The sequence below is a fragment of the Myotis brandtii genome, unplaced genomic scaffold, assembly GCF_000412655.1.
Source record: "Myotis brandtii unplaced genomic scaffold, ASM41265v1 scaffold140, whole genome shotgun sequence".
NCBI lineage: Eukaryota > Metazoa > Chordata > Mammalia > Chiroptera > Vespertilionidae > Myotis > Myotis brandtii.
Window position 1 is genome coordinate 2,711,610 of NW_005355000.1, and position 27,988 is coordinate 2,739,597.

Below are 27,988 nucleotides of genomic sequence, written 5' to 3' on the forward strand. Positions count from 1 at the left end.
TTTTTCTTAAATGATGATGTTTATTACTTGACCAACAGAATCAGCTCATACAAATGGCAAACCAGTAGTTGTTAGTATCAGCTGATTTAAGTTGAACAACAGACCGTCAGTAAGTTTGAGTTTCAGTGCACTCAACTAGACTAGCCCTTACATCTAACAGGAAAATCAATGCCTTTGAAATAATTAGGTTCGGGCTCGTGGGAACCTACTTCTGGGCAGGCACGGGGCTCGCCGGGAAAGAGCGGCTGCCGGGCCCGGCCAGTTTCCCTGCAGAAGCCAATCAATGCAGCGGCAGTGTTCCTCAGCCCTGTGCTCTGAAGCCTGTGAAACAATGCCAGGGCTGAAAATACCATTACACACCTCTGCTTTGTAACTGGCTTTGAAATTTCAATTTTTGGAAAATGTACTGTGCGATGAGGTCTGCATTCATTTTCCTGATATAGCATGAGAAAAATAACTCCCACACCTTTCTCCACCGAAGATGACAGCCAATCTCAAACAAGTTTAAACACTGCAAGCATTGGAAAATACTCCACAAGGTAAAGTCAACATTTTGGGAAAGATAGTTTTTAAAAAATGGCTCTGCAAGTGATTTTTCATTCCCCTCCTAATATTTTTGCAGAATTAAAATTCAGGAACAGCCACTAAGAAAACACACATATATATGTGTGTGTGTGTGTGTGTGTGTGTGTGTGTGTATTTTTTTTTAAATCCTCACCCAAGGATGTTTTTCCATTGATTTTTAGAGAGTGGGAGAGAGGGAAAGACACAGAGAAATATCGATGTGAGAGAAACACATGGATTGGTTGCCTCCTGCATGTGCCCTGACCAGGGCCCGAACAGGGGAGGAGCCTACAACCAAGGACCCTTTGGTCCACAGGCCCACGCTCTATCCACTGAGCCAAACCGGCTAGGGCAAAAATATATATATTTTTAAACGCTCTGATTGTCCTGGCAGATGTAATCCCTTGATGGTTCTCGATTATTCTTTACCAAGTTTCGGCAGACACTGCAAGTTCAGTATGTTGTTACAGGTGCCTGTCCCCTGGCTCCTCTGTGGTTCAAGCAGCCTCGGGGCTATGTGTGATATCCATACTATTCACGGATTTCAATTGGTCTAAAAATCACTGGGAAGAAAATGATTCTTCCCTTAGGAAGGAACAGTAAGAAGGGATACATGAATTAATAAATAAGTAGGCAGCCACTGGTGATGTTCTTACTTAATGAAAACAAGGTGCTTATGTAAACAGAAAAGTCAACCGCGAACACTTCCTTCTTGGCTGGGTGACCTGACTTCAGGGACTTGGCCATTCCCCAACGGCCTGGGGAACTGAAGAAAAGCAGCTGATGAAACCTTTCCACTGATTTGTAAGTCAGAAGAAAAAGTCTTAGCAAAAAGAAGGTTACCAACTACCCAAGTCATAATGAACACAGACAAGCATACTGTACTACTAATATAAGACAAAATTTTATACATTGAAACCAAAAGGCTATTGCCATTATATATTTTTAAAATATATTTTTATTGATTTCAGAGAGGAAGGAAGAGGGAGAGATAGAAACATCAATGATGACAGAGAATCAGAGATTGATTGCCTCTTGCTCGATCGGATCAAGCCCACAACCCAGGCATGTGTCCTGATCAGGAATCAAACCGTGACCTCCTGGTTCATAGGTTGATGCTCAACCTCTGACCTACACCAGCCTGGTGCCATTATACTTATTAATGAAAGGTTCCCACATTAAGTTCAGACTACATTTCTTTTTTAAAAAATCTGGTATTGGTTTCATTTATGATTTTCTTGGTGATAGGTTCAGATTTCCCATTTCCTCATATGTCTCAAGAACCAACAGGATATTTTAGATAATCTAACAGCATCAAAATAATGACTCTCAAAATTTAAAATCAAATGGTTATGGCATATACACTACCCCACAGAACTGTTAAAAGCGTGAGATGATACACTAAAAAATTTTAGTCTTGTCCACATAATAAATACCCACCTAAACCTTGTTATCATAGACAACCGAGTAGTTCCAATGGAAGAAGACATACTGGTATTTAGACTGATTAAATGTTTACTGAGCATCTACTGTGTACCTGGGTGTAATAGCTACATTCTAGTTAAGACAAGACATACAGAAAGCAATATCATTTGCTACTAAAAGCATATATTATAAACTGTAACACATGCAACTGTCAGAGATAAAAAATAAAAAACATGCAGAAGGCAATGTGGTCATTATTTTCAAGTAATATCCTATATAACAAAAGCCTAATATGCTAAGTGTCCTGTCGTCCAGTCAACCAATCAAAGCGTAATATACAAATATATGCTAAGGCCGCTCAATCGCTTGCTATGATGTGCACTGACCACCAGGGGGCAGACGCTCCAACCGGTAGGTTAGCTTGCTGCTGGGGTCTGGCTGATCGGGACTGAGCGAGATGGCCAGACACGCCCTGGAGCCCTCCTGCAGCCCCTCCCCTCTCGCATCTCTCCCCAGCCCGATCATGTACCGGTGGGGTCCCTCAGCCTGGCCTGCGCCCTCTCGCAATCTGGGACCCCTCGGGGGATGTCTGCTTTTGGCCCGATCCCGCAGGCCAGGCTGAGGGACCCCACTGGTGCATGAATTCATGCAGCAGGCCTCTAGTATGATAATATAATCCTATCCTTTCATTCTGTCTCCAAGCATATGATACTACCGTCAGCATCTTATGAAAGGAATCCAACACCCAGTCTTCTCTAAGTCATATAAGTATAGAGCTAATTGCCTCATTGTAAATTACCCAAATGATGTTTCATGCCAGCCCACGCTTCACTGTTCGGGGCACTACACCTGTTTTATTTCCTGCCACCTCCCAGAGCTCTTAAAGCACAGCCTCTGAAATAAGATCCTGGGGCACTTACAAGACTTTCACCACAAATGAGTTAAACACCGGGTATATCAATGGCGTGTAAGGCAGGGTTTGCCTCTGGGCTGCATACTAACCCCCTGCAGCAGGAACAAGATTGCTCTTGATGGTGAGAAGCCAGAACATTAGGCCACCTCCACCCAAGAGAGAGTTACCTTAGGATCAGCTGTGAGCAATTTGAAGGCTTGATAGACTTGAGCTTCCTGTACGCCACCTCCAAGATCCAAGAAGTTGGCTGGCTTCCCACCGTTCAGGAAAATGATATCACAAGTAGCCATGGCAAGTCCAGCACCGTTCACTGTAGAGTGCAAACAGCACACAAGGCAGGATCAATTTAGTAAAACGAAATGGCCCAGAAATGTTTCCCTCCACACAATTGCAAAAGAGAACCCTATCATGACGGGCCAATTTCTGCCCTGTTTGAAATTCTATTCAACCGGATAAGCTCATAGATTTTTAGGATAAGGAATCAGAAGATGTGCACACAAAGAATAACCAAGAAAGGCCTGGCAATGGGGAGATGGCTTTATCGGGAAGTGAAATCAATCTGGGAAATGGAAAGAAGGAAGAGTTGAAGTCAGTTATCAATTTGGGCTAGTTCGTAATAGAGGAGGGAGTTTTGGGTTCTGGAAAGTGTATTTCAAGAACTTGGAAAAGAGCCCTAACAGGTTTGGCTCAGTGGATAGAGCGTCAGCCTGTGGACTGAAGGGTCCCAGGTTCAATTTCAGTCAAAGGCATGTACCTTGGTTGCGGGCACATCCCCAGTAGGGGGTGTGCAGGAGGCAGCTGATTGATGTTTCTCTCTCATGGATGTTTCTAACTCTCTATTCCTCTCCCTTCCTTTCTATAAAAAATTAATAAAATATATTTAAAAAAAGAAATTGGAAAAGAGAAAAAAGCTGTGAAAAGTAACTAAGGCCTATGAATTACTTTTTTGTTTTGTTTTTTATTTTGTTAATCCTCACTCAAGATATTTCTTCCATTGATTTTTAGAGAAAGAAGGAAGTAGGGGAGAGAAAGAGAGAGAGAGGAAGAGAAAGAGCAATATGAGAGAGACACATTCATTGATTTCCTCCCACAAGCGCCCAACTGGGGCCAGGGATCGAACCTACAACCCAGGTACGTGCCCTTGACCTGGAATGGAAGCTGAGACCCTTCTGTCCTTGGGCCAATACTCTAACCACTGAGTGACACCGCCAGGGCCACATTCTTTTTAATAACCTTTAAGAGTTGAAAATGGAATTCTCCTAGTTTTGTTTGTGAGAATACGGTCCCTGGAACGTGGCACCCTCTGGGGTTGAACCACGGGCCTTCAGCTGCAAGAGGGTTCCCCACATTTTTCTACCGAGTGCAGTCAAGCATGATTATACGTTATCTGGAGAAAGTCAGAAGACAAATGAACAGATGATCACTCAGCAACATTCCTAGCCCCCTGCTCCTTTTTCAAAATAATATAACAAATGTTCACTAGCAACCTGACCATTCAAACTAGAACCAAAATGTGTTAGCATCTTCGGAGCTTTTCTTTAAAAACCAAGTAATGAGTTTTAACATAGAAATTCTTATTTTCCAGAACTCAGTTTTATTGATCAATGTAGTTGTTCCTTATGCTTAATTATATGAAGTTATTTTCCTCAAGTTAGAAAGTAAAAAAAAAATAATAAAAATCTCCTGAACTCAGCAGAAACTCTCAAGATAAAGTACCTTTCACTTTTTTCTGACCCTTGAATTCCCCAGACAACTGAACTGTGACTAATTTAATTAATTATGGGTCAACTAAAATAGAAATGGTTTATCTAGGATCTGAGAGCAATTTGAAAAGCATTAGGCTAACTTCATCAAACCATGCACATGCCTACAGAGGCTACAAAGGATTGAATTTGTTCTACACCCGCATTTTCTCTCTCCTTCCTAAATGCCTACAATACTGAGCACCTTAGCTGACCAAGGGCAGGAGGGTGGGCAAGGGGGTACATGAGAGTTATTGCTCCAATCAAAGCAAGACACTTGGTGCCGCTTGTAACTAGATGTCATTTTCTATTGTATGAACAGAAAACTACTGGATGAGGTCTATCCAGTTCTGAATATAATGATACTGTTGGCTTAATGAGCTATAAATCTTCTTTAAATTCCATTAAGATTAAGAACTCAGCTTCCAGTGTAATAAATTGGTTCCACCATAACACAGAGGTACATAAATCTCAGTACTATAAGCTGTGGACAATAACAAAAGTTGTGTTGCCTCTATAGACCCATTCTTATTTCAACTGAATAAGCCATTTTCACAAATTTAGATAATTATGATAAAATCAACTGTTTTATTAACAAAGTGGTATAATGGATTAAGCAACTTATCATTTGTTTATCACAGAAGTTGAAACTTGAGCATAATGATTAAGTATATATTCTCTTCTACTTCCTCTGAGCAAGTAGTTTTGAACCCAAATTTCAGAATAGTTCCTACAAATTAGCATTGCCTGGAGCAGCAAAGGCCCTTAGCTTAGTAAAAAGTGAAGTTTAACTGATGCTTTGAAACAGGGCTTCTCCCGGGGGTGGTTCTGCCCATCCGGACACCCTGCCGTGTTTGGAGACACTCGGTTGTCACAAGTGGAGGTGCCAGTGGCCCCTAAAGGCCAGGATACTGCTGAACGCCTTCCAATGTGCAGGCCAGCCCTCAGCCAGCGAGGAATTCCCCCCTGAAATGTCGCCGGTGCCGGAGGTGAAACCCTGCTTTAAACCAGGGACCATCGACCAAAGTCTACTATGGGAAGAAAATGAATTGTCTCCTAAGATTCTTGGGGAGAAAAATCTCTTATGTTTACTTGCTGCTAGGAAATAAAATTTAAGAAATCAGGAGTTCCTAAATTCTGCAAAAATCCACAAGCCATCCTTTTGCCATAACTGACTGCTCACCAAAGCAGGCAATGTTCCCATCCAGTCCTATGTATTTTAGGTCATATTTGGCAGCTTCATTTTCAATGGGCTCGTTTTCTGATCCGTCGTCCATGGCGAATATGTCCTTTTGTCGGAATTCTGCGTTGTCATCAAAGTTTATCTTGGCATCAAAACAGACAACTAAAAAAAAGGAACAAACATGATGTCTCTTTAGGATCTACACATGACATTCCCAAGGTTGGTTGGCACAGGAGAAAAATAAGTAAGACACTGTCGCCCTACTTCATGATACAGACGGGACAACTGTCGCGGCCTCCTGCCTCGAACTTAAACTTCAGAGCTACAAAGACAAATATGAAGTGGTTCCTGTTCCAAGGGACTTACCTTCGAACAAAGAACACAGGCATTTGTGTCTGCTGATCTCTGTTCAATCAAATAACAATGTAAGTTGCTATCAACCATTAAAAGCTAAGACTGCCAGCTACATGTAGCTCTGATGAGCTGTTCATGCTATATTGTTAATAATTAATCACTAATTGTCACCTTTTCCTTCTATGCAAAGAGACTAGACCAGGGGTGGGCAAACTTTTTGACTCGAGGGCCACAATGGGTTCTTAAACTGGACCGGAGGGCCGGAACAAAAGCATGGATGGAGTGTTTGTGTGAACTAATATAAATTCAAAGTAAACATCATTACATAAAAGGGTACAGTCTTTTTTTTTTTAGTTTTATTCATTTCAAACGGGCTGGATCTGGCTCGCGGGCCGTAGTTTGCCCACGGCTGGACTAGACAATAACCCCTAATCCTGCCGTGGTCCTTTGTCCTTCTGATGAGGCAAAGTGAAATTTTTATTTAACTGTATCCTCACCAATATTTCTCAGAGATGTAGTGGAAAGAACACTGGGTCTGAATCAATAGTTTTTATATGAGCCTTAACTAACTGTAGCCTTGATTAAATAATAATAATAATAACCTACTTCCTCTCCGGGCCTCAGTTTTCTTATTTAGAAAATGGAAATATTCCCTAGGCTGCTGATACACTTACTTGGGGCCTGCTACTGTGCGTTCCATCAACCACCACCTTGATGTGTGCAGGACATGACTCTTTTGATTCAAGTTGTAAAACACTAAGAGACCCAGCTGGTCAGACACAAGGAAGGCTGACAGGCACTATCGGCAACGCGGTCTCTGCCCCCAGGGCTGGTTAAGGCTCTTAGCTCTCTCAGTGGCCAAGGGCCCTGGACATAGTGACTCTCACTCAGGGATGAGGATGGACCGCGAGCGCGTTCCTTGACTTACAGGAGATCTTCTGTATGTACAGTCAGGGGGGAGCACGGTGGGGTGGTGCACTGGTTTCCGGGGCCTGATCGCTTTACTACAGCCTTTAGGGTGGAAATTAGCTATCTGTGATGCCATCCCATCATCACCTCCTCTACTGTACTTGGGGTATGGACAGGCAGGGGTCTCCGACTGGGTACTATTCCTCTCCAGCACCATAGACAGGCACCTAACTCTTAAAGGGGAAACAACCACCCTGGCATATTTCAATCAAAAGCAGTGACTGCAGTCTGTGAATTCCACTCGCTTCCTATGGAAAGAAAATGTTGTTACACTGAGACATCTGGGGTGAAAGAGCCCAGGCAGCGGTTTCCCTGATGGAATCTACCACAACCATCAACCAACCTGTGCAGATCTGACATATTAACATCTAAGAACACTCGGCATAAATACAAGTCAAAACCACAAATTACTTAGAGTAGCCCTGACTGAGAAGAGAGAGTCCTACGTGGAAGTTAATGTCTGCGGGAGTCAGCAGTCTTGCCGCAAAATGTCCCATCACATTTCCCACAGGCTGTGAGCACATGGGGCCCATGAGCAATCGCTTTCCCAAACACTGGAACCTTAGCGATGGAATCCTACAATTAATTACAAAGGAGTTGGCCCATGCTCTCTGCTTGCTACAGTGGCATTTTCTCAGCAGCTAATGACCGGTGTAATAATCAATAGGAAAGCAACTTCATTCTTGGCTTTCCACTGGGTTTATAAATACATTTTAATTAATTTATTAGTAACTGTAGCTCTTCCATTACTCATTGGCAAGACTACTTGTAATTGACACCTTTGAAATGAATGGGCAAAGGCAACCAAATTGACTTCCTAAGAGAAGAGTTTCACATAAAAGAATTCTTGGTCGAGATCAATAAACTAGTAAATCATAGTAAGTCCCGGCTGCTCTCTGCCCCTCACAAGACTGCACTCACAAGCACCTTGAGAGACATAATTAGGGGATATGGATGCAGCGTGCAGAAGGCGGGCCCACTGCATGTCTGCGAGCTCAGACTTTCGATGCTTGCCCTGCGACGCAGTACAGAAACGTGTTCACTCTTCTGGGGCCACCCTGGGAGACCGTTAGAGGTCAGCCAGGGCTTGAAGGTGGTGACTGTGGGATAAAAAGGATCTCTATAGGGAGAAATATGTATGTCCTCTGGCATCCAAAGCACCGTCTGTATGAATCACCACTCCGGCCCCTCCTAGCCAGGCAGCCGATCACCTTACACCCAGTGGCCTGGCCTATGAAATGGGGAGCAGAGGCCATCAGCCGCGTGGGGTTGCTGGAAGGAGAGGAGGCATGCAAGCACTCGGCCACATACACAACTGGCCCTCGCCCCCGTCCTGTCCCTGCACAGAGCTTTCCGACACTCAGAGTGTCCGCTGCCCAGCCCAGAGGATTCTCCTCTCTTCCTCTCACTCGGAATGACCTGTACTTGGTCCACTCCCTTACAGTGCCGGCCTTCTGTTTAGAATAAATATAAACTGATGCTTAAGGGGTTCACATCTATGCATTACCTGTGGTTTTCAATGCAACGCCATCTTCACAATGCAAGGATGTGTCTAAGAGAGCCCATGCACCTCTCACCCCGTCACCGCCCAAAAAGATGTAGGTTTTGGGGTTGGCCATTCCGTTTTAGATGACCTTTCCTCACTACTCAGCCTTTCCCCCAGGAAGGGTTTCAATGGCAGGCATTTCATGAAGGTTTTCTAAGAGAAGGACATTTTCTCTTAAAGGACGAGGGTCAAAGAGCTGCCTCTCTTGAGCCTCAAATCACACAACACCTCTGCAGAGGGCCAAGGCGGCTACAGATTGGTACATCGAAGTCAGGGGGCCCAGTGTGCCCCTCGGGTCAGCTCATGCCTGTTTCTGTAAACAAGGTTTGACTGGACCACAGCCACATAAATTCATCGACGTCTCCCTGTCGCCGCTGTCCTGAGAGCCCCACAGCTGAGATGAGTGGCCAGCCCTTATGGGAACAGGCGGGCTGTCCCTGCTAATCACAAAGTCTCGTCACATTGGCACCTTGCTCTAACACTGACACAGTGGCCTCCGCTATCACGTCTGTTATGGGGAAGGAGAAACTTAGAAAAGTGCGTCCTACTAGCTTGAAAAGAAAAATGTGAAACAAACAAAATAAAACCTTGCAGCTGCACACAAGTAGATTAATCCCTGAATATTGATTGACTCTCGTATGCTTAATTACCCCTGTAAGACCTTTCCAAGTACACGTTTAGGCCTGGCATGTTCAAAATGGATTGATGTCTATGTCAACAGCAGGGCAATAACAAACCTTAGTTTTTTCATTGAATATAACAACAAACTATGGTAAAATGTATTTTGGAAGGTGCTCAGCTTGGTTCAGACATTAAGACTTTCAATGTCACAATAATAAAACCTCAATTCTTTAGAAAATTCAACTTGAACAAAGGCCATTCTGTGTACAAAGTGGGTGAAAAACACACCTATTAATATTTATAAAACAACTTTCACCATCAAGAGCACATTGTTACATGCTTGATAGATTATACAAATGAGTTTTCCTTCTGAACAGCTATGAAAGGGAACCGCGCACTTGGTCGCAGGGCGCTTCTGTTGTTTTGTTCAGCGGTGGGTGTTAAGATTCTGCGAGCTGTTAGTTCAACAACCTCCATGAACAACATGACTGGCAGTTAGCAGCCTCTGACCCTGGAGGTTCAGCAGAAGAATGTGCCATGGAATTAAACAAAAGAAAAGTACCTTTCCGAGGGGAGACTCACACATAAAGGAAACGTAACAACAGCAGGAAGTAAGACTGTCATAATTAGTTTGAAAAATAATCTGTCTTCAAGCAATGCATTGCGCTGGATCTGCGATAAATAACCATGATGTGCTATGGAAATGAGCCCTTAAAACGCTGCCACTTTCAAACTGGCCCCACTTTCCATTAAATACTGATGTTCCAAGAGTTGTATACTTTCTAGAACATTTTTTTTTTTTAGTTGCTGTGGAAAGAGAAAATAGATATGAGGAGGGAGAGGGGTTGAGGGTAGGTAGAATTAAAAATGTTCTTGAAAATAGAAGTCTTGTGTATAAAGACAGAAACAGAAACACCCACCGACAACATGGGCACTTGCTAACACAAAGCAACAGGGTTGTTATTTAGGGAAATTAATTTGAAGCAAGAAAGAGATTTGATGTTCCAGTTAACTTTAACCCAGCCTTAACTCTCATGTCATCTTGGCCAGATAGTCACTGTTTAAACCAGGTTTCATTCCTTTAATTTGGTGAATGGATTTGTGCTCCAACTGACGAAGATGCCCTGGAGCCGGAGGTCTGCACGTGGGGACTATGACATGGTGGGCGAGATCACTTCTGTTGGGAGGCGCTGTGCTGTGCGTTACAGGACGTTGAGCGACCTCTCTGGCCTCCACTCACTAGAAACGAGTAGCAACTGCACCCCAATTTGTGACAAACACAAATGGATGTTAACGAGACTCACTGCAGTGATCCAATAAAGTCATCGTGTTGTACACCCGAAACTAATACAATGTTATGTCAATTATATCTCAATTTAAAAATGTCTTTAGACACTGCCAAACGTCCCCTAGGGGACAAATGCCCACCTTCCCATTGAGAAACAGCACAGACACCAAAGAAAGGCGTCTGTGTGCAGGCAGATCTGGCTGAAAGTGGGAAGAAATGAAATCAGAGGCCAAGTCCCCGTGGCTTGCAAACTAAATAAATGAATGGACGGATAAGTAGATAAGTAATAACAAAGCAAATTCATTCACAGTTTAATGAAGTAATCCTGGCACTGCAATCGGATAAGCAAGGAAAACAGTTACGTTCTCTCTGACTAATAAACATTTTACTTTCATTTCAATAAGTTAGGCCATTCTGGTCCCTTTTTCCATCAAGAAACTGCCTTTCTCCAATCCCGTGGTCGGCAAACTGTGGCTCGCGAGCCACGTGTGGCTCTTCCTAAACCTTAGGAGTACCCTAATTAAGTTAATAACAATGTACCTACCTATATAGTTTAAGTTTAAAAAATTTGGCTCTCAAAAGAAATTTCAATCGTTGTACTATTGATATTTGGCTCTGATGACTAATGAGTTTGCCAACCACTGTGACCTATACCATGTGAGCCAGGCTCAGTGATTGGTCTAGGCATGGGCATGTGACCCAAGCAGGACCAATCAGAATCATCTGAAAGGTTGCTATGGTTGCTGGAGGAGCTGTGATAAGAACAGGCTCACCTTTACTGCCCTCCAGCAGCCAGGCTGACAATGCAGGGGATTCAGCCGCAGGCAGGGCTCAGGGCCAGAGGCTCCCCAGGCCACTCCTTAGACTTCCCATCACCTGAGTGAAATAAGTGCCCCTTCCCCACCAGGGACTTTTCCACAAAAACTAGGCAGATGGGGGTTTCTATCTCTAATAACCATTACAATCCTGATAGTCACCAAACTACCATCAGCAGTGCCAAATCATAGTCTTTGAATCAGATTATAAACCACACGGGAAAAAAATCGCTCCTAGACTGCTGTTCTTTCTCGACCTCAAAAATGCCCCCGAGGTGACCGGGCAGCACAGCTGTTACCCAGGCCACTGCTCTCATTCCAGCAGCAGCATCTGCAAATACGTGACCACGCAGCTGGGTTTAAAACAATGTTCCTCATGGAGCAACAGGAGCCTGAGGAAACGCTCTTACAGAGAGGCTCTGTCACAAACGGGAAAAAGGTAAAAATGCCTGGTATGATGCCTAGCTCCTTAAACTTCTAAATTAAAAGAGTAATTACTGAAGTTTTAATGTGAAAGGTTATATGTTCTGCTATTACTGATCTAAATGAAAAAATTAAATATTAAGATTATCAATATTGCTCAGATATAAATGATTGCTTTTACAGCCCCTAAATAAAGGACTGCTTTAGGGGACTGTGACAATGATGAAGATCAATTTGTACATTTGATCATTAATCACCGTTTCCTAATTGGGTTTAATTTGACTACTGCTCATTAGAGTTATAAACCAACACACTCATTTAATTGTGATTAAATTCAGTAGTTGGACTTTTATGGTACAATGAACAAATAGCTAAAGATAATTTTGTTCTTAAAATAGCACATAAGACTTATGTTTTAATGAAGTGTAAACACAAAATTTAGTTTATGATGAGTCTTTCAAAAAAGCTCAATAATGTTTCTTCCTCTTAATAATTAAAAAGAAACCTTGAGTTTTCACAAGGTTTTACAAATACCCCATAGGAAAAGGTTCTCACAGCCCTGCCCCTGCCAGAAACCAGCTGTGACTGACATCTTCCCAAAGGCTTGAATTTCCACTTTTTAAAATATGAAATAACCAGGTGTCTTGTGCATACCAGTCTGAAAAGCAATACATGACCTTTAAGAACTTACATTGAACTTCCATCTCTTTCATTTTGTGGACTTAATTATCAGCCACTCAATACAGCGTGAATTTTGGCTGATAGTCCCAAACTGGGACTACTTCTCGATCAGTCAGATGAAAGCAACTTAATAGTTTAAGAGGGAAAAAGAAGAAAAGGCCAGTCACTATAAGTCGGTATGGCCTATCACAATCCACAGACACACTGTACTGAGACATGGGTTTGAATCCCAGTAATTAATTACTCAGGGGGAAGTCACAGGAATTTTTCAGTCCTCCATAAAATAGGGAAACATTTCTGACTTTGCAGGGTTGCTGCAAGTAATAAAAAAAAAAAGAATATAAGTAAAAGTTTATCATAGTGCTTGACATAAGATTTCAAGAGTTTTTTCTTCCTTCCCGTACTGTCTATAATCAGGGGTGCGGGACCTTTTTTCTGCCAAAGGCCATTTGGATATTTGTAACATCAAATATTGGATATTTGTGGGCCATACAAAATTAGCCTGCTTAAAAATTAGCCTGCTCTATTTTGTCAAACATTTAACTAGCTCACCCCTATGCCTTGGCAGGGCCAGACCAAATGAGTGTATGGCCCACGGGCCGGACGTTCCCCACCCCTGGTCTATATGATGTATTGATGATTTCACAGCCAGATGAAATGTAAAAATTATTTATGAATAAGGTAGTTTGTTTATAGATGACCTACCAGATTTTTATCTGGTGGGTCACCTGTGTAAACTATGAAATATATAATTTTTAATGACTTCCTAAACATGAGCTTTTTGGCAATCTTAATTTGAAATGCTAAAAAAAAAATAGAAAAAAAGATAAAAATCTATCTATACCCTTCCTGAACTACTGCTGTGCCTGAGAAGAGGAACTAAATGTTATGACTGTCAGGAATTGGCATGTTTTGTGTCTAACACTGGAGGCTTACACAAACACAAGTCACACTTTTGGATTAAAAAAAGAAGATGGAAAAAACAACCACGAGGCTTAGCCTAGATCTGTAGTCAGGACATGGCAGAACCTAGGCCCCTCTGTAAAATAAAAGCACTGAACACCCTGCCCAAACACCACTGGCTCAGGGGTATGGTCAGCGCCTTGCGGGGTGACCTTGTGCTCAGAGTTGTACCTGCAGCAGACAGCTCTGAATTAAAGAATGAAAATACACACACACACACACACACACACACACACACACACACACACACATCCATCTTGGTCTACAACTTGGTTGTATTTGCACATAACAGATCACCTCATTTACCAACCCAATGGCAAAGACCTATTTACTGACTGTCCATTGCATTCTAGGCAGCACACAAGATACTGGGGGTGAAATGAACTAAGAAGACAAGGTTCATGGAAGTCACTTTCTGGTGTCACTATGCTATCCACTTACTCACTACCCATCCCTACCACCAAGCACACGCACAGACACGAGCTCTGGCTAGGGAATCAATAAGAACTTGTGGGGGGTGCGGAAATGTAACAGTTACTTATGCTCCACGAGTACCTGATGGATAAGAAATATCTTCCCCCCAAAATGCCTCCTCCTCCCACTGGAAGCAGAAGTTCATAATCAAGTCAGGGGGAAAGCCGGATGGCAGGGCACCGGGGCGTCACCATGATGATGCCAACCCAGCGAGCTCACAGGTGACTATATGCAGATTGAGGTCAACTGAAAAGCTTCAGGCGGGTCATAAAGCAGGTACGTTTTTGTACACCCAAGTGCAGTGGCTCCTGTTTCCACCCGAACCCTGACCACAGTGATGGGTCTCAAAAGCAAGGGCTGGCCCTAGCCAGTTTGGCTCAATGGATAGAGCATTAGCCTGCGGACTAAAGGGTCCCAGGTTCGATTCCGGCCAAGGGCACATGCCCAAGTTTTGGGCTCGATCCCCAGTAGGGGGCGTGCAGGAGGCAGCTGATCAATGATTCTCTCTCATTGATGTTTCTATCTCTCCCTCTCCCTCTCTGAAATCAATAAAAATGTGTATATATATTTAAAAAAGCCAAGGGCTGCTGGAGGATGGGTGTTTCTAAATAAGACAAAAAGCAGCCGCCTCTGAGGCTTGGCATTTGGATACAAACAGACTCAAGTGCAGAAACGTTCAACTGCATCACGGGAGCATTTGAAACTGTGGCAGAAATTAAATCACCAGGAGAAATTAATGCAAAGCTGCTGCCACAGTCCTGTGTAGAATTTAATGTATAGTCTGCAGGAGTAATTGTGTTCATTTGTTTTCTCTTATTTATTTATTTTTTACCTTGTCCTTCTGGCGTTTCACCGAAGGGGTTCACTTCCACCTGCGTAGCATCGATTTTCAGGAAGAGGTGATACAGCTTCTTAATTTCATCTGCAGCCTAGACGTGATCAAGTGAAAAGAAATTACACCAGAGCAGTAGAAGAACGTTTATTCTGCTGGATTAATGAAACCTTAAAAATTACACGCTCCGTCTTTATTTTCAGTTAGGCTTTCTGAAGGGAAAACAGAAAAGCATAGTATTTTAATTTCCACTGCTATTCATTAGAAGGGATTGCTCCACGTTCCTCCAGACACCAGAAAAGACCATTATCAAGACAACAACATATTTCCAGTATGGCCTAAAAACGCTGGTAATCTTTCTGTAAATTACCGTGTTCCTATTAGCCAAGCTATGCCACAATGTGAGCTACAATCATTAATACAAACAAGCTCCATTTAAGTAAAAGGTAAACATGACTTGGAGAGTTTATAATAACTAGGTTTTCCTGATTATGCTGGAATTAGACAGTTATTATATTCATCAATTCAAACTTATAATCTGTGGAACAATTACTGAGCGTCTAATGGAAACTGCTGCAAGAAAGGAAGGTGGAGGCCCTAAACCGCCCATGAATGCACAGCACAGTTCAACTGAGAACAGTGTGCCCCACAGGCAGAGACCAGGGAGCAGGGCGGCCAGTTTCCCACAGGTGATGCCGGCTTCATTTTCTCACTCTGCTTAAGTTCACCCACTCATGCACGCTGTTCAGCCAAGGCTTCTGAACCGCTGAGTCCCAGCACCCTGCACTGTGTGACCTGGGCTCGGGGACCACATGAACGAGGCAGGCACCACCTGGAGAGCTCACACCTGCACGTGCACAGCCTGGGACGCCTCACAGCAAGGCTGCGACCTCGGCGAGTGGCAGCCGCCAGTCTCCTCTGGGAGCGGTCTGATTCCTGGCTGTGGTTTTTCCTTTGCTGCAGTTTTGCTGGTGGTTCCAGCCCTGCATAACTTGTCCTCAGAAACACATGTGGCTTTTTCCCCTCTCTCCTCTGTAGATCGAGGGAGATGGCTCTAGCAGGCTGAGTTTCCAAGGCTCTTGGGCTCAGGCCAGCCAATGGAAGGTAGCAGTGGGAGCCAGGAGTTGGGGGGTAAGAAAGGGGGCACAAAGCTGGGGTATCTCTTCCCCTCTCTCTGCCCTGGGCAGCATCTCCTGCTCTGACTTCAGCTCCCACCATACATGCCCACCAGGGCTCCAATTCTGTGCCCCAGTGTCCAGCGACACCCGCCTCCTGTCCCCGAGCACGCAGGTAGCAACAATGGCTGTTGTTTAGCTCTACAGCGCCTCTGTCCACTCTGAAATGTCTCAGCTCTGACATCTCTATCCGTGCAGCCAATTCCTCAGAATAAATCCCACCGGGTAAAGGACGAGAGTGGTTTCTTTGTCCCACTAAACTGAGGAACTGGAGATGTGATGCGTGTTATTCATTTTATGTGTATCTGTAAACCTCCTTAAATCCTAACCTGCAACTCAGTGGACATAAATAAACAAACATAATGAGTAAGACTGAATATTTTTTTAAATATATTTTTATTGATTTCATAGAAGAAGGGAGAGGGAGAGAGAGATAGAAACAGCAACGATGAGAGAGAATCATTGACTGGCTGCCTCCTGCACGCCCCAGGCATGTGCCCTTGACCGGAATAAAACCTGGGACCCTTCAGTCCGCAGGCCAATGCTCTATCCACTGAGCCAAACTGGGCTAGGGCGAGGCTGAATATTTTTAGTATTACTTTCTTGGGGGGCAAGATAATACAGACATGACACCAATTCCCCAGGCACACCAAGGTCTGCCCCGAGCCTTCCCAGACTCCGGCCACGCGGCCACCTGACCAGTCGCTGCCACGCGGGAGGTTCTATGCACATGCCAGCATGCACATTCCGCACTCATCTTTTTTACAAAACTAAATTTGGATCTATACGTTCTGTCTTTAATAGAGTTTAAAGAGCCGTCATCAGCAACACAAACAGAACAATGTTATTCTCTGAAATGGCTGCGTAATACTGTGTGGATGTATCACAACTCACTTAACGTGGCTCTTTACGAATGTGCCTTGGCTTCCAATAGTTTGACATTCCTTCAAATGCTCCTCACCTATCTTTGCGTGTACATCATACATGTGATTAAATGCCTGTAGGGACACTTCTCGGGACCGAAGAGAAATGTGGGCATTTTAATAATAAAAGATTATCATAAATTGTTCTTGATAGAGCTGCCACTAATTCCCTCCCACAAACCAGCTCCTCGGAGTGTCCCAGTCACAACCACCACGGGAGCGCCCAGTGTGCCAGGGGAAATTCGTCTTCCACCCGCGGTGTTAACTTGAATTCCTCTTATTAAGGAGTGAATTTGATATTATTCTATGAGCTTAGGAGACATTTGTATTTCCTTTTCTGTGAATTCAGCCCATTTTTTTCTGTTGAGATTTTACCCTTTTTCTTATTAATTTACATGAAGGTATTTTTACATGAAAGAAATTAGCTCATTATCTCATATCAATTGCAAATACTTTTCTCCTTTATCTTTTGCCCATATTTTTGTTACTTCTGCCACATGGGAATTTGATAGTGATGCTACTCTTTTATAGCGTCTGACTTTGTGTCAGTGTAAAAGGCTGGTCCCACTTCGAGTGTTAAAACAATCCTCCATTATCTTTTCAAAGACTCTTTAAAATTTCCTTTGATGTTTACTTTTTTAAAATCCAAACAGATTTTATTTGAGTTACACTGAAAAGCTGGCAAGTAACACACTCTTAACTCTTTTTTGTACTTTTGAGGTTCTTCTAAGGCTAAGCCATCGACATGCTGGGAACTCGAGTCCTGGAGACACACGCTGCCTATCCTGACCCACAGCAGGCCCTGCACTTGCACAGCCTCTGCCCATCAGCGCTTAGCAAACACTCAGCGTAAGCCAGTGGTTCTCAACCTTCTGGCCCTTTAAATACAGTTCCTCATGTTGTGATCCAACCATAAAATTATTTTCGTTGCTACTTCATAACTGTAATGTTGCTACTGTTATGAATCATAATGTAAATATCTGATATGCAGGATGGTCTTAGGCGACCCCTGTGAAAGGGTCGTTCGATTGCCAAAGGGGTCGCGACCCACAGGTTGAGAACCGCTGGCGTAAGCGGTGGTTAACAATGAGGAGAAACTGCGTAAGAGAAATGACTTCTGGGTGCATAAACATGTAAGATCTTATCTCAGCTACTTTAAAGCTTTCTCTTTTTTTAAATACACATACCATAAAATTCATGGGCTCAACCATTTGTACGTGTACAGTTCTGCAGTGTCAAGTCTATTTACATTTTTGTGCAACCACGCTCCAGAACTTTCCATCCAGCAAAACTGAAACTCCGTACCAGATACATAGTAATTGCCCATTCTCCCCACCGCCTGCCTGACAACCACCAATCACCTTCTGTCACTACGATTTTACTATTCATATACACACGTAAACAGAATCATACCTATTTGTTTTTTGTGACTTGCTAATTTCTTTTTTTTTGTTTTTATTTTATTGAGTTTATTGTGGTGACATTGGTTAATAAAATTACATGGGTTTCAGGTATACAAGTCTATAAAACATCATCTGAATATTGTATTGTGTGTTCATCACCCCACGTCAAGTCTCCTTCCATCACCATTTACCCCCCTTTAACCTCTTCTACCTCCCGCACCCCTTTCCCTCTGGTGATCGCCATGCTGTTGTTCCTGTCTATGAGGGTTCTTTTCTTTGCTTCATCCTTTACCTTTTCACCCAGCCCCCAACGCCAGGCCGATGTTCTCAAGGCTCAGCCATGCTCAGCACGTCATGATCTGCTTTTTCAAGGCTGAACCACCTTCCATTATATACACACACATCATACTTTATCCATTCGTTTACCAATGTGCACCTGGGTCGCTGCAAAGCTTCCTAAACCTGTATCAACCAAGGTTGGAAGAAGCCTGGATTTTCTGGACTTAATGCCATTGTAATTATACATTAACAGAGCATTTATGAGGCGGGGGGTCCTCCACTATTGTAATTGTATATTCGTGTACAAATGGCATATGCTTTAAATATAAACATGTTTTGAGCAGGAGGAAGCATGATGAAATCGTGTTGTAAGACCGACAGGGAGCGCCAGCCGGGCTTGGAGACACGACTTATTCCAAGGCAATACTAACTGACTACAAGAGTTGGGCAGGTGTGTCGGTCTGACCAGGTGTAAAACAGAAAATGGCAGGCCTGTGGCAAGTTGAGGTTAGCTCCCCTGTTTTCCAAATGTGTTCAAATTTAAAGAAACAATTAAACACAAGTAAGAGAAACATTCTACCGGGGATTGTAGCCTCAACCAGGTTGGACTGCCACCCACGACCTCGGGTCATCACACACTACGCAGGAAAGGGGTTTGCTTCCCCTTGGCCACCAGTTAATGTTACTTTAAGGCTGCTGGTTACAACCTGAAAGTTACGGTTGCAACAAACAATTGGAAAGTTAAAATGCCTAAATTCAAATATCCCTGAGGACATATGCTTCATACCACGATGATTTCTAAGTGTCTTCAAAATGTTTTAACAGGTTAAAAAAAAGTAAGTACCTTTCTTGCATCCCAGAATTGAGTATCGTCAGCATTCACACATGGTCCCTAAAGCCAGCGGGGGTACAAACCACTCCTGGGGGTCGTGTGGGTTTTCACTGGGCCCACTGGGTCATTCATCAGTTTCCATCCCAGAGGCACCAGGTGACGATTCTGGGTGGCAGTGTTTCAGAAATTGGTCGTCCAGATGCTAACTGGGACACACGTTCGAACATGGGAACTTTTGGTCCTGCTCAGCTTTCCGTGGCTTGGTCTTTTCAACCCATTCTTGCTGAAGTGGATTTTCACCAGGAACACATACTCGGTGGATATTATGCAAGGTGAAATTTACTTTTATTAAAACTTACATCAGCTTTTAGAGCAGTGGTTCTCAACCTTCCTAATGCCGCGACCCTTTAATACAGTTCCTCATGTGTGGTGACCCACCAATTTCATTGTTACAAATTGAACATAATTAAAGCATAGTGATCAATCACAAAAACAATATGTAATTATATATGTGTTTTCCGATGGTCTTAGGCGACCCCTGTGAAAGGGTCGTTCGACCCCCAAAGGGGTCGGAACCCACAGGTTGAGGACCGCTGTTTTAGAGACATCAGGCATGAGTCACAGGACAGACATAACTAAATTTATAAATAATCATTTTATATGCTGTTCATCCATGAGTTGAGGTACCTCCTCCAAATGCCTAAACTGCATCCTAGATGAAACTTAAGTAACTTTCAGTCTTATGGAATCCACAGGGTCTCTAAGATTACCATTTCTTTATCAAAGGACCAGAAATTGGTCATCATTTAAAGTGCTTTCCCTCCTCAGGTGCGGCCTGCACAGCCCGCTGGGCCTGACGGTGGCGGGGACTCACCCTCTCTGTGCCCAGGGCCCAGCAGGCTGTGCAGCACCCGCTCAGTGCTCCCTCCACTTTTGCTGAGCAAGTGAAGATGCAAAGTCTTTCATGTAGTCAGCAATGAAATAAGAAACAACGTGAATTAAAAATGTAATTAAGAAATATAATGACAATTAGCTACTAATGACCCCTGAGAACTTGCATGTTCATCTTTCCTAGGTAACTCACTTAAAACCTAAGTTGTTTGGGGCATTGGGAAAACAAGATTCAGACGTTTAACAGCTATAAATAACTTAATTTTCTCTTATAATGCTTTTGGGGAGGGAGGAGGTGTCTTAAGATGTACACAATACTATTACTGCCTTCCCTAGAACTCTGTTATGTTCACCTCCTGAGCTTTGAAATTATGTGGCCGGCAGATTTGGCCCCTCCAGATCTGTCCTCCTGCCCTTACAGCTACCTGCTGGCATCTCGTCAAAGGGAGCATCCTAGATGTGCTACTTCACTGATATGATAGCTGCTTCTTGGACACTTCATACATCGGCAAAGCACATTCCCAGCAACGCAGCAGCGAGAAGATGGAAGTCCTGTGTACACTTTAGGATCCAGCAAAGGGGACTGCAGATGGCTAAGGGCACCACAGAGCAGCCAAGGGGAATGGGCACAGAACCAGGGCACTGAGCGCATGGAGCTGGAACACAGCGGCTATGTGGGAGGGGCTCTGGTGAGCCTGCCCAACACAAGGAGCCGCTCAATCAATCAATAATATAATTATGGCCTCATTCCCAAGAGATAAAACCAATGGCTGTAGCCCTTACCCAAGAGCTGTCCAGCATTGTCCTTTCACTACCCTGGCATCTTCGCCAGCCTCTAAATGACAATTAGTTCCTCTAACTGTTCACTGAATCCTGACTGTACCTTCTCCTGAGGTTTAGACCCAGATGATCCTGTCCCCTTTGATCTCCTGAATATTTGCTTTCCAAGAACCTTTCTTCCCATCTTCAAATAAGTACTCTCCTCTCTTTAACTTTTTAAAAATTTTATTGAATTTACTTGGGTGACATTGGTTACTAAAATTATATAGATTTCAGATGTACAATTCTATAATACATGTCTGTATACTGTATTGTGTGTTCATCACTCAAAGTCAAGTCTCCTTCCTTCACCTTTTACCTCTCCTTTACCCTGCTCTTTCTCCTCCCATTCCTCTCCTCCCCCACTTCCTCTATGGTAATCACCATAGTGTTGTCTGTGTCTATGAGGTTGTTGTTTTTGGTTTTTGTTTCTTAATCCTTTAACTTTTTTCACCGAGTTCCCCAACTCCCTCCCCCTCTAATAGCTGTCAGTCTATTCTGTGTATCTATGAGTCTGTTTCTATTTTGTTTGCTTTGTTCATCGATTCCACATATAAATGAAATAATAAGGTTTTTATCTTTCTCTGACTGGTTTATTTATCCTGGTCCATCCATGGTATCTCATAATACTCTCCATGTCCATCCATGCTGTCACAAAAGGTAAGATTTCCTTCTTTTTTATGGCTGAGTAGTATTCCATGGTGAACATGTACCATGGCTTTTTTATCCACTCACCTATTGATGGGCACTTGGGCTGTTTCTAAATCGTGGCTATTAGAAATAATACTGCAATGTACATATATTCCACTGAATCAATATCTCAGATTTCTTCAGATATAGTCCCAGAAGTGAAATCACTGGGTCTTATGGCAGTTCCATTTTTAATTTTTTGAGGAAACAACATACTGTCTTCCACAGTGGCTGCACCAGTCTGCATTCCCACAAACAGGGCATGCTCACCAAAACATTTGTTGGGTTCCTCTTGTTTGGGACTCTCTTGGCTTCCTGAACTTGTAAGTCTATTTCTTTCACCAGGTTGGGGAAGTTTTCTGTCATTATTTCTTCAAATAGGTTGTCAATAACTTGGTCTCTCTCTTCTTCTGGCATCCCCATAATGCGAATGTTGGTACACTTGAAGTTGTCCCAGAGGCTCCTTACACTATCTTCATAATTTTGGACTTTTTTCTTTTTGCTCTTCTGATTGGGTGTTTTTTGCTTCCTCATATTCCAAATCCTTGATTTGATTCTTGGAATCCTCTACTGTTGAATCTCTGTAAATTATTCTTTATTTCAGTTAGTGTATGATTAATTTCTGACTGGTCCTTTTCATATCTTTGAAATTCTCATTAAATCCCTTGAAGCTCTCATGAAGATATTTGAGCAGCCTTATAAGCATTGTTTTAAGCTCTGTTATTTAGTAGTTTGTTTGCTTCCACTTCATTTAGTTCTTTTTCTGGAGATTTCTTCTGTTCTTTCATTTGTGACATGTTTCTTCGTCTCTGCATTTTGGCTGCGTCCCTGTGTTTATTTCTATGTATTAAGTAGAGCTGCTATGTCTCCTGGAATTGGAAGAGTGGCTTGGTATAATAGGTGTCCTGTAAGGCCCAGTGGCTCAGCCTCCCCAGTCATTTGAGCTGGGCATTCTAGGTGGGCCCCTGTGTGGGCTCTGCACACAGTCTTGTAGTTGAGCCTTGATTGCTGTTGGCATCACTGGGAGGAGTTGACCTCCAGGCTAATTGGTTGTGAGGACCAGCTGCAACTATAGTGGAAGAGCTGCTGTGCAGAAAACAACCTTAAGGAGCAGGACTTTCTTCAATGGGGCTTTGGTGCTCACTGAGTCTTCCCCTTGAGTGTCACTTGTGCATGTGTAGAGTTGTAATCTGGTAGGGTCTGGAGCTGTCCACCATTGCACTGGCTCTGATGTCTCTCAGGAGGTGCAAAGTCTGTCTCTGAAGTTTAGAGATATAATTACTAAATTGCCATGTTTTAAGTTGTTCTCAGTGAAATATCACCTTCATGCCATGAATACTCATCTCAAATGGCTAGTAGCTATGCAAGGACACCGACAAGTTACGTGTGCTACTGGTAACAACAACTGACCTGTCGGGGGACTGAATTCGCACTTGCACACAGCAGTGCACTCAGTCCTTGCAATAACCCTCTCAGAATTTCATCATCCCCATTTGATGCACTGACATTCAGATGGGCTGGATCACACATGTGCTCACGTGTTGGGTAGCAGGGTAGGATTCAAACTCAATCTCTCTGAGTATACAGCCTGTGCTTCTAATCACTGTGCTGCCGTTTATAATTCATGGCCTGGAGCTGCAAGCTATAAAAAAGACAGAAACTAACATTCACAACAAAGTGTATGTGTCTGCAGGCAATACACACACACACACAAACATCACACCTACACACACGCCGAGATATACACATATATATACACACACATCATAAACATCCTCTTTTAGAACACCAGAGAAATATTTTCTTCATCATAAACAACTGAATGGAAAACGAATACAATAACGTATCTTGTTTCTGGGTAATTGAAGACAAATAAGCAAGTTCTCCAATGTTTTCTGAAACAAGTCAGACACAATGGTCTCCAATCGCACAGGTACCTGGTTTTTCAAAGGCCCAAGGAAGCCTAAATTTTCTGCCATCCGCTGAGCTTGGCTGTCCTTTATCCCTTCCATTATGTCAATTTGCTCCTGGTAAAAGATGAATAAAATAAACAAAATTCAGACAGTCAAGTGAGAGACAACCTCAAAAGACCAGTGCTCGCATTTATTTGCAAATGAGAAGAAAGTGAGGCACCTTTCCAGAGATCTCTGAGTGGGGCTCCTGCAGCTGCCGATGTGGTAGGTTTTAATTGGCAGGCCATCTATAGAAAACCTTTCCAAAAACTGTACTTCGTCGGGGGGCATGCTGACGAGACAATCGGATGCCAGCTTTCACTTTTAATTATGATACAGATGGCACTGACGAATATTTAGTCAGTTAATTTTTATGCCATCTTTTGGAAGGCTTCCAAAGTAAGGTTTCTCCAGCCTAATACTGCTATGAAGGTTAGAGCTTGTCACACAGATAAAATATTAGCTTATGATATAAACACTGTATCGATGATGAAAGTTATGAATGCTTCAGCTTTACAAAGTGCTATTCTCTCCTAGACACTGGGCACTGCTCACAAATGAACATTTTTTCATATATTCTCTTGATAAATGGAATGGCTTGTTTGTTTTTTTAAATGTTTTTATCAATTTTTAGAGAGAGAGGGATGGAGAGGGAGAGAGAGAGATACATCAATGTGAGCGCACAACATTGATCTGCTGCTCCTGCACGCCTCCTGCCAGGGATCGAGCCCACAATACAGACATGTGCCCTGACTAGGGGTCAAACCAGTGGCCTTTCAGTGCATGGGATGATGCCCAACCAACTGAGCCACACCAGCCAGGGCAAGAATGGCTTGTTTTAAATCGTACCAACTAGGTATTACAGGTATCCCACTCTTTTCAAAAGTCTGCTTTGCCCCTTCGCTTTTATCTGTTTTCGTAAAAAAAAAATCTAAAGAGGATTTCTGCTTTTTCAAAAAATGGCTAAAAGTGAAAATAGTGTTCAGTGTTCGTTTTGCTGCAGTCATGGAGACAGCACATCCTGGGCAGAGAGAGGGCCCTGCCAGCTCCTTCCCGGGGACCACGCCCAGCATCCAGCCTCCATCACCGGGAATGAGTCTGTGAGCACCTGGGCTTCCTCAGTCTACTTTTGCATCTGTTAGCAAGGTGTGTCCTAAGGTAAATTCTGCTTCACTTTTCATCATTTCAGCTCTCAAAGAGTTTCACAGGCGAGCTCTACTTTTGAATAATGGGGGAAACCTACATGTAAGTCAGCCTGTAAAGTCTCAATTTAACTTGCAAGGCAGTTAACTTAAATATGTAACATTGGTAAAAATATTCTAAAACCAATAACCAAACTATCAATGCTTTACACAAAGAAGTTCAAGAAATAAATGTCCCAATTTTGAAGGAAAACAAAATCACTTTCTAAATGAAATAATGAGTATTTATGCTAGAAATCTTAATGTGATTTTTCTGATACTAAGAACCCATAATTAAAACCTGGAATTATAGTTCAGAAGGCCTTAGATTTTTTTAAATATCTTTTATTGATTTTAGAGAGGAAGGGAGAGGGAGCAAGAGATAGAAACATCAATGATGAGAGAGAATTATTGATTGGCTGCCTCCTGCACGCCCCCTACTGGGGATTGAGCCCGAAACCCAGGCATGTGCCCTTGGTCGGACTCGAACCTGGGACCCTTCAGTCTGCAGGCTGACGCTCTATCCATTGAGCCAAACCAGCTAGGGCCCTTAGATTTTTTTTGATTTTTTTTTTTTTTTACTACAGCTGAGGTAGGCCAAGAACACATCACCTCCTTTAATTCTCACAATTCTATGGGGTGGCAATTACCCCCATTTTCATTTTACTGATTTAAACATAAAGCTTAGAGATATCGGGAAACTTGCTGGCTAGTTGGGATTTTACCTCAGATATTTTCAGCTAGAAACTAATCAATGTGAGAGAGGCACATCGTTTGATTGCCTCCTGCATGTGCCCTGACCTGGTCCGGGGACTTAACCTGAAACCCAGTACATGCCCTGAAAGGGAATTGAACCTATGACCCTTTGGTGATCTAACTACTGAGTGACACCAGCCAGGGCTATGAACTAATCTTAATATCAATAAAAGGAAAAAGACGTAAAGGATGGAAAGAAACAAAGAATCTGGGCTTTCGGGGATTCTGCTTGACACTGATGTTGCTGGAAGACGTCCAAGCAGCCTCCAGCTTACATCTGGTCTCCTTGGAGCTTTTCTAATCATAATACTGTTAAGTGGGCAAAGGTAACAAAAAGGAAGTGGAAACATCACAGTCTGCTTCCACTGTTTAATTCTTGGGACAGGATGAGTGGAAAGGAACAAGGAAGGAAGAAAAGGCAGGAAGGAGGGAAGAAGTGAGGGAGGGCAAGGAAAGCAAAGAAAAAGACCTTGAATAGTGAATATCTCCATTCTACCCAACTTTCAACCCGATGGCCATTGAGAAAAAGCTCCTGACATCCTCCGGCCTTAAATCCCAGAGAGCGATGCATCACCACCAGCCTCAGACGCCACATTAAATATTTAACAGCTTCTACCACCACCACCGGGGAACACAGAGTAGCCAGCAATCTAAACATACCTTAAAAATAAGTTCTGGACTTGAAGCTGCCACCTCCTCGATGTCCATGCCCCCCTGGGGGCTGCCCACCAGCACGGGGCCGTTGCAGGACCGGTCCATCAGAATCGCAAAGTAGGTCTCCCTGGAAATGTTCAAGGCTTCAGCGACCATCAACTGGCAGGGAGGAGGAAAGGCAGATGAATATCCAAGTTTCCACTTGGAAATCTAACAGACTTGCCTCACATGTGAAACGGCTTCCTTTATCGGCCCCTGAGCCCGGTGCCTCAGCTTCCAGGACGCGCTGGCTCTGCTCTGGGTATGCGCCACGCTCATCCCTCCTCCTAACTGATCCTGTCAGCGTGCTCAAGTGACAGGTAGTGGTTGGCCTCAAGGAACCGTCCCACTTTAATCTTATTTTTTCCTTCCTTGAGAATCCTGACACGAAAACTCCTGGCAAGCAGCTCCTATAGTCATTTGAGACCCTAACAGCACATCCGTGTACCACACTGCTCTTTCCCAAATTGCTCTGGTGCAAAACCCAGTCTGGGTGGCAAAGGATTCTTTTCCTGGCGTGCTCGATGCTTCCTCAGTCCATCTCTTGGTTCACTGCATTTGTATTTCAATTTTTACTTTCTTTAAATGACAAATATATTTGCTTGTTCAAAATTAATGCAAATGACACCAGAAGGAACTAAACAAGACAATGAAAGCAGCGACACACATCCACCCCGGCCCCAGCAGTCAGCATGGCCCTGAGACCACAGGGAACCTCGGCGACACTCAGAGAGCTGCCCTTGCTCTGGGTGGACGTGGTCACCTGCCAGCACGTGACTGGGCAGCAGGCAAATGGGGCAAGGATGCACTCCCCCATCACTGGCGCAGCCAGGCGTCCTGAGCTGTGCGCAACCTTAACAACACTACGCAGCAGCCAGAGCAGGGAAACCACTACAACACCTTTGTAGTCTTTTTTTTCTGGGCACCTGCAAGTGTTGTCGCCGTGGAATGACCCTGCACATGCAGACATACTATGTGTGCTCCACTGCCTTTCTTTCTTCTTGCTTTTAATTTTAATACTACAACTCAGACATCTTTCCAAGGCCGTTGTGATTATGTGCTTATATGTCAATAGGTATTTAACCACATCCCTAGTGACAGGCATTTAAATGGGCTTCAATTTTTCTACAATGCTCCTTTGGTGAATATTTCTGTACATGTATCTTTGCTCATTTGTTTGAGTGCCTTGCAGATAGGGTATCTAAAAGGAAAATGACTAGGTATTAGAATCTTCGTATGGAAAAGTACTCTCAAACTGCCCTCGAGAGAGAGGCTGTACCAACTTACAGTCCCAAAAAGAACAGTAAAAGATGTCTTGGATGATTTTTAAAAGAAAATAAGAACTTTCATAAATAATCAGTACTAGGAGTGAAAATAATAAAAATACTTACATTGCTTTCCCTAAAAGTACTTCAATAATATGTTGCACAAAGAAAGTTGCAGGTTAAGTAGCATTAGATTCTAGCTACCCAGATGTCACAAACACACTAAGTTTTAAGTTACCTGAAATGCGACAAATACAGGGTGGGGCAAAAGTAGGTGTACAGCGGTTTGTATGGAAAATAATACAATAATTAATAAATAATCAAGATTTTTAAACT

The 27,988-nt window shown here is 43.2% G+C and overlaps 1 protein-coding gene across 1 annotated transcript in view; it reads right to left on the bottom strand.

Moving 5' to 3' along the window:
- The window catches only part of SUCLG2 (succinate-CoA ligase, GDP-forming, beta subunit), a gene marked incomplete at its 5' end in the record, with an annotated part of 108,376 nt that overhangs the window by 76,424 nt on the left and 3,964 nt on the right, over positions 1–27,988 (bottom strand). The window contains 5 exons of the mRNA XM_014535237.1: positions 3,070–3,212; positions 5,828–5,989; positions 14,794–14,890; positions 23,743–23,832; positions 26,355–26,507. Of these exons, the coding sequence (XP_014390723.1) occupies positions 3,070–3,212; positions 5,828–5,989; positions 14,794–14,890; positions 23,743–23,832; positions 26,355–26,507 (645 nt within the window). The remainder of the gene's footprint in view (positions 1–3,069; positions 3,213–5,827; positions 5,990–14,793; positions 14,891–23,742; positions 23,833–26,354; positions 26,508–27,988) is intronic.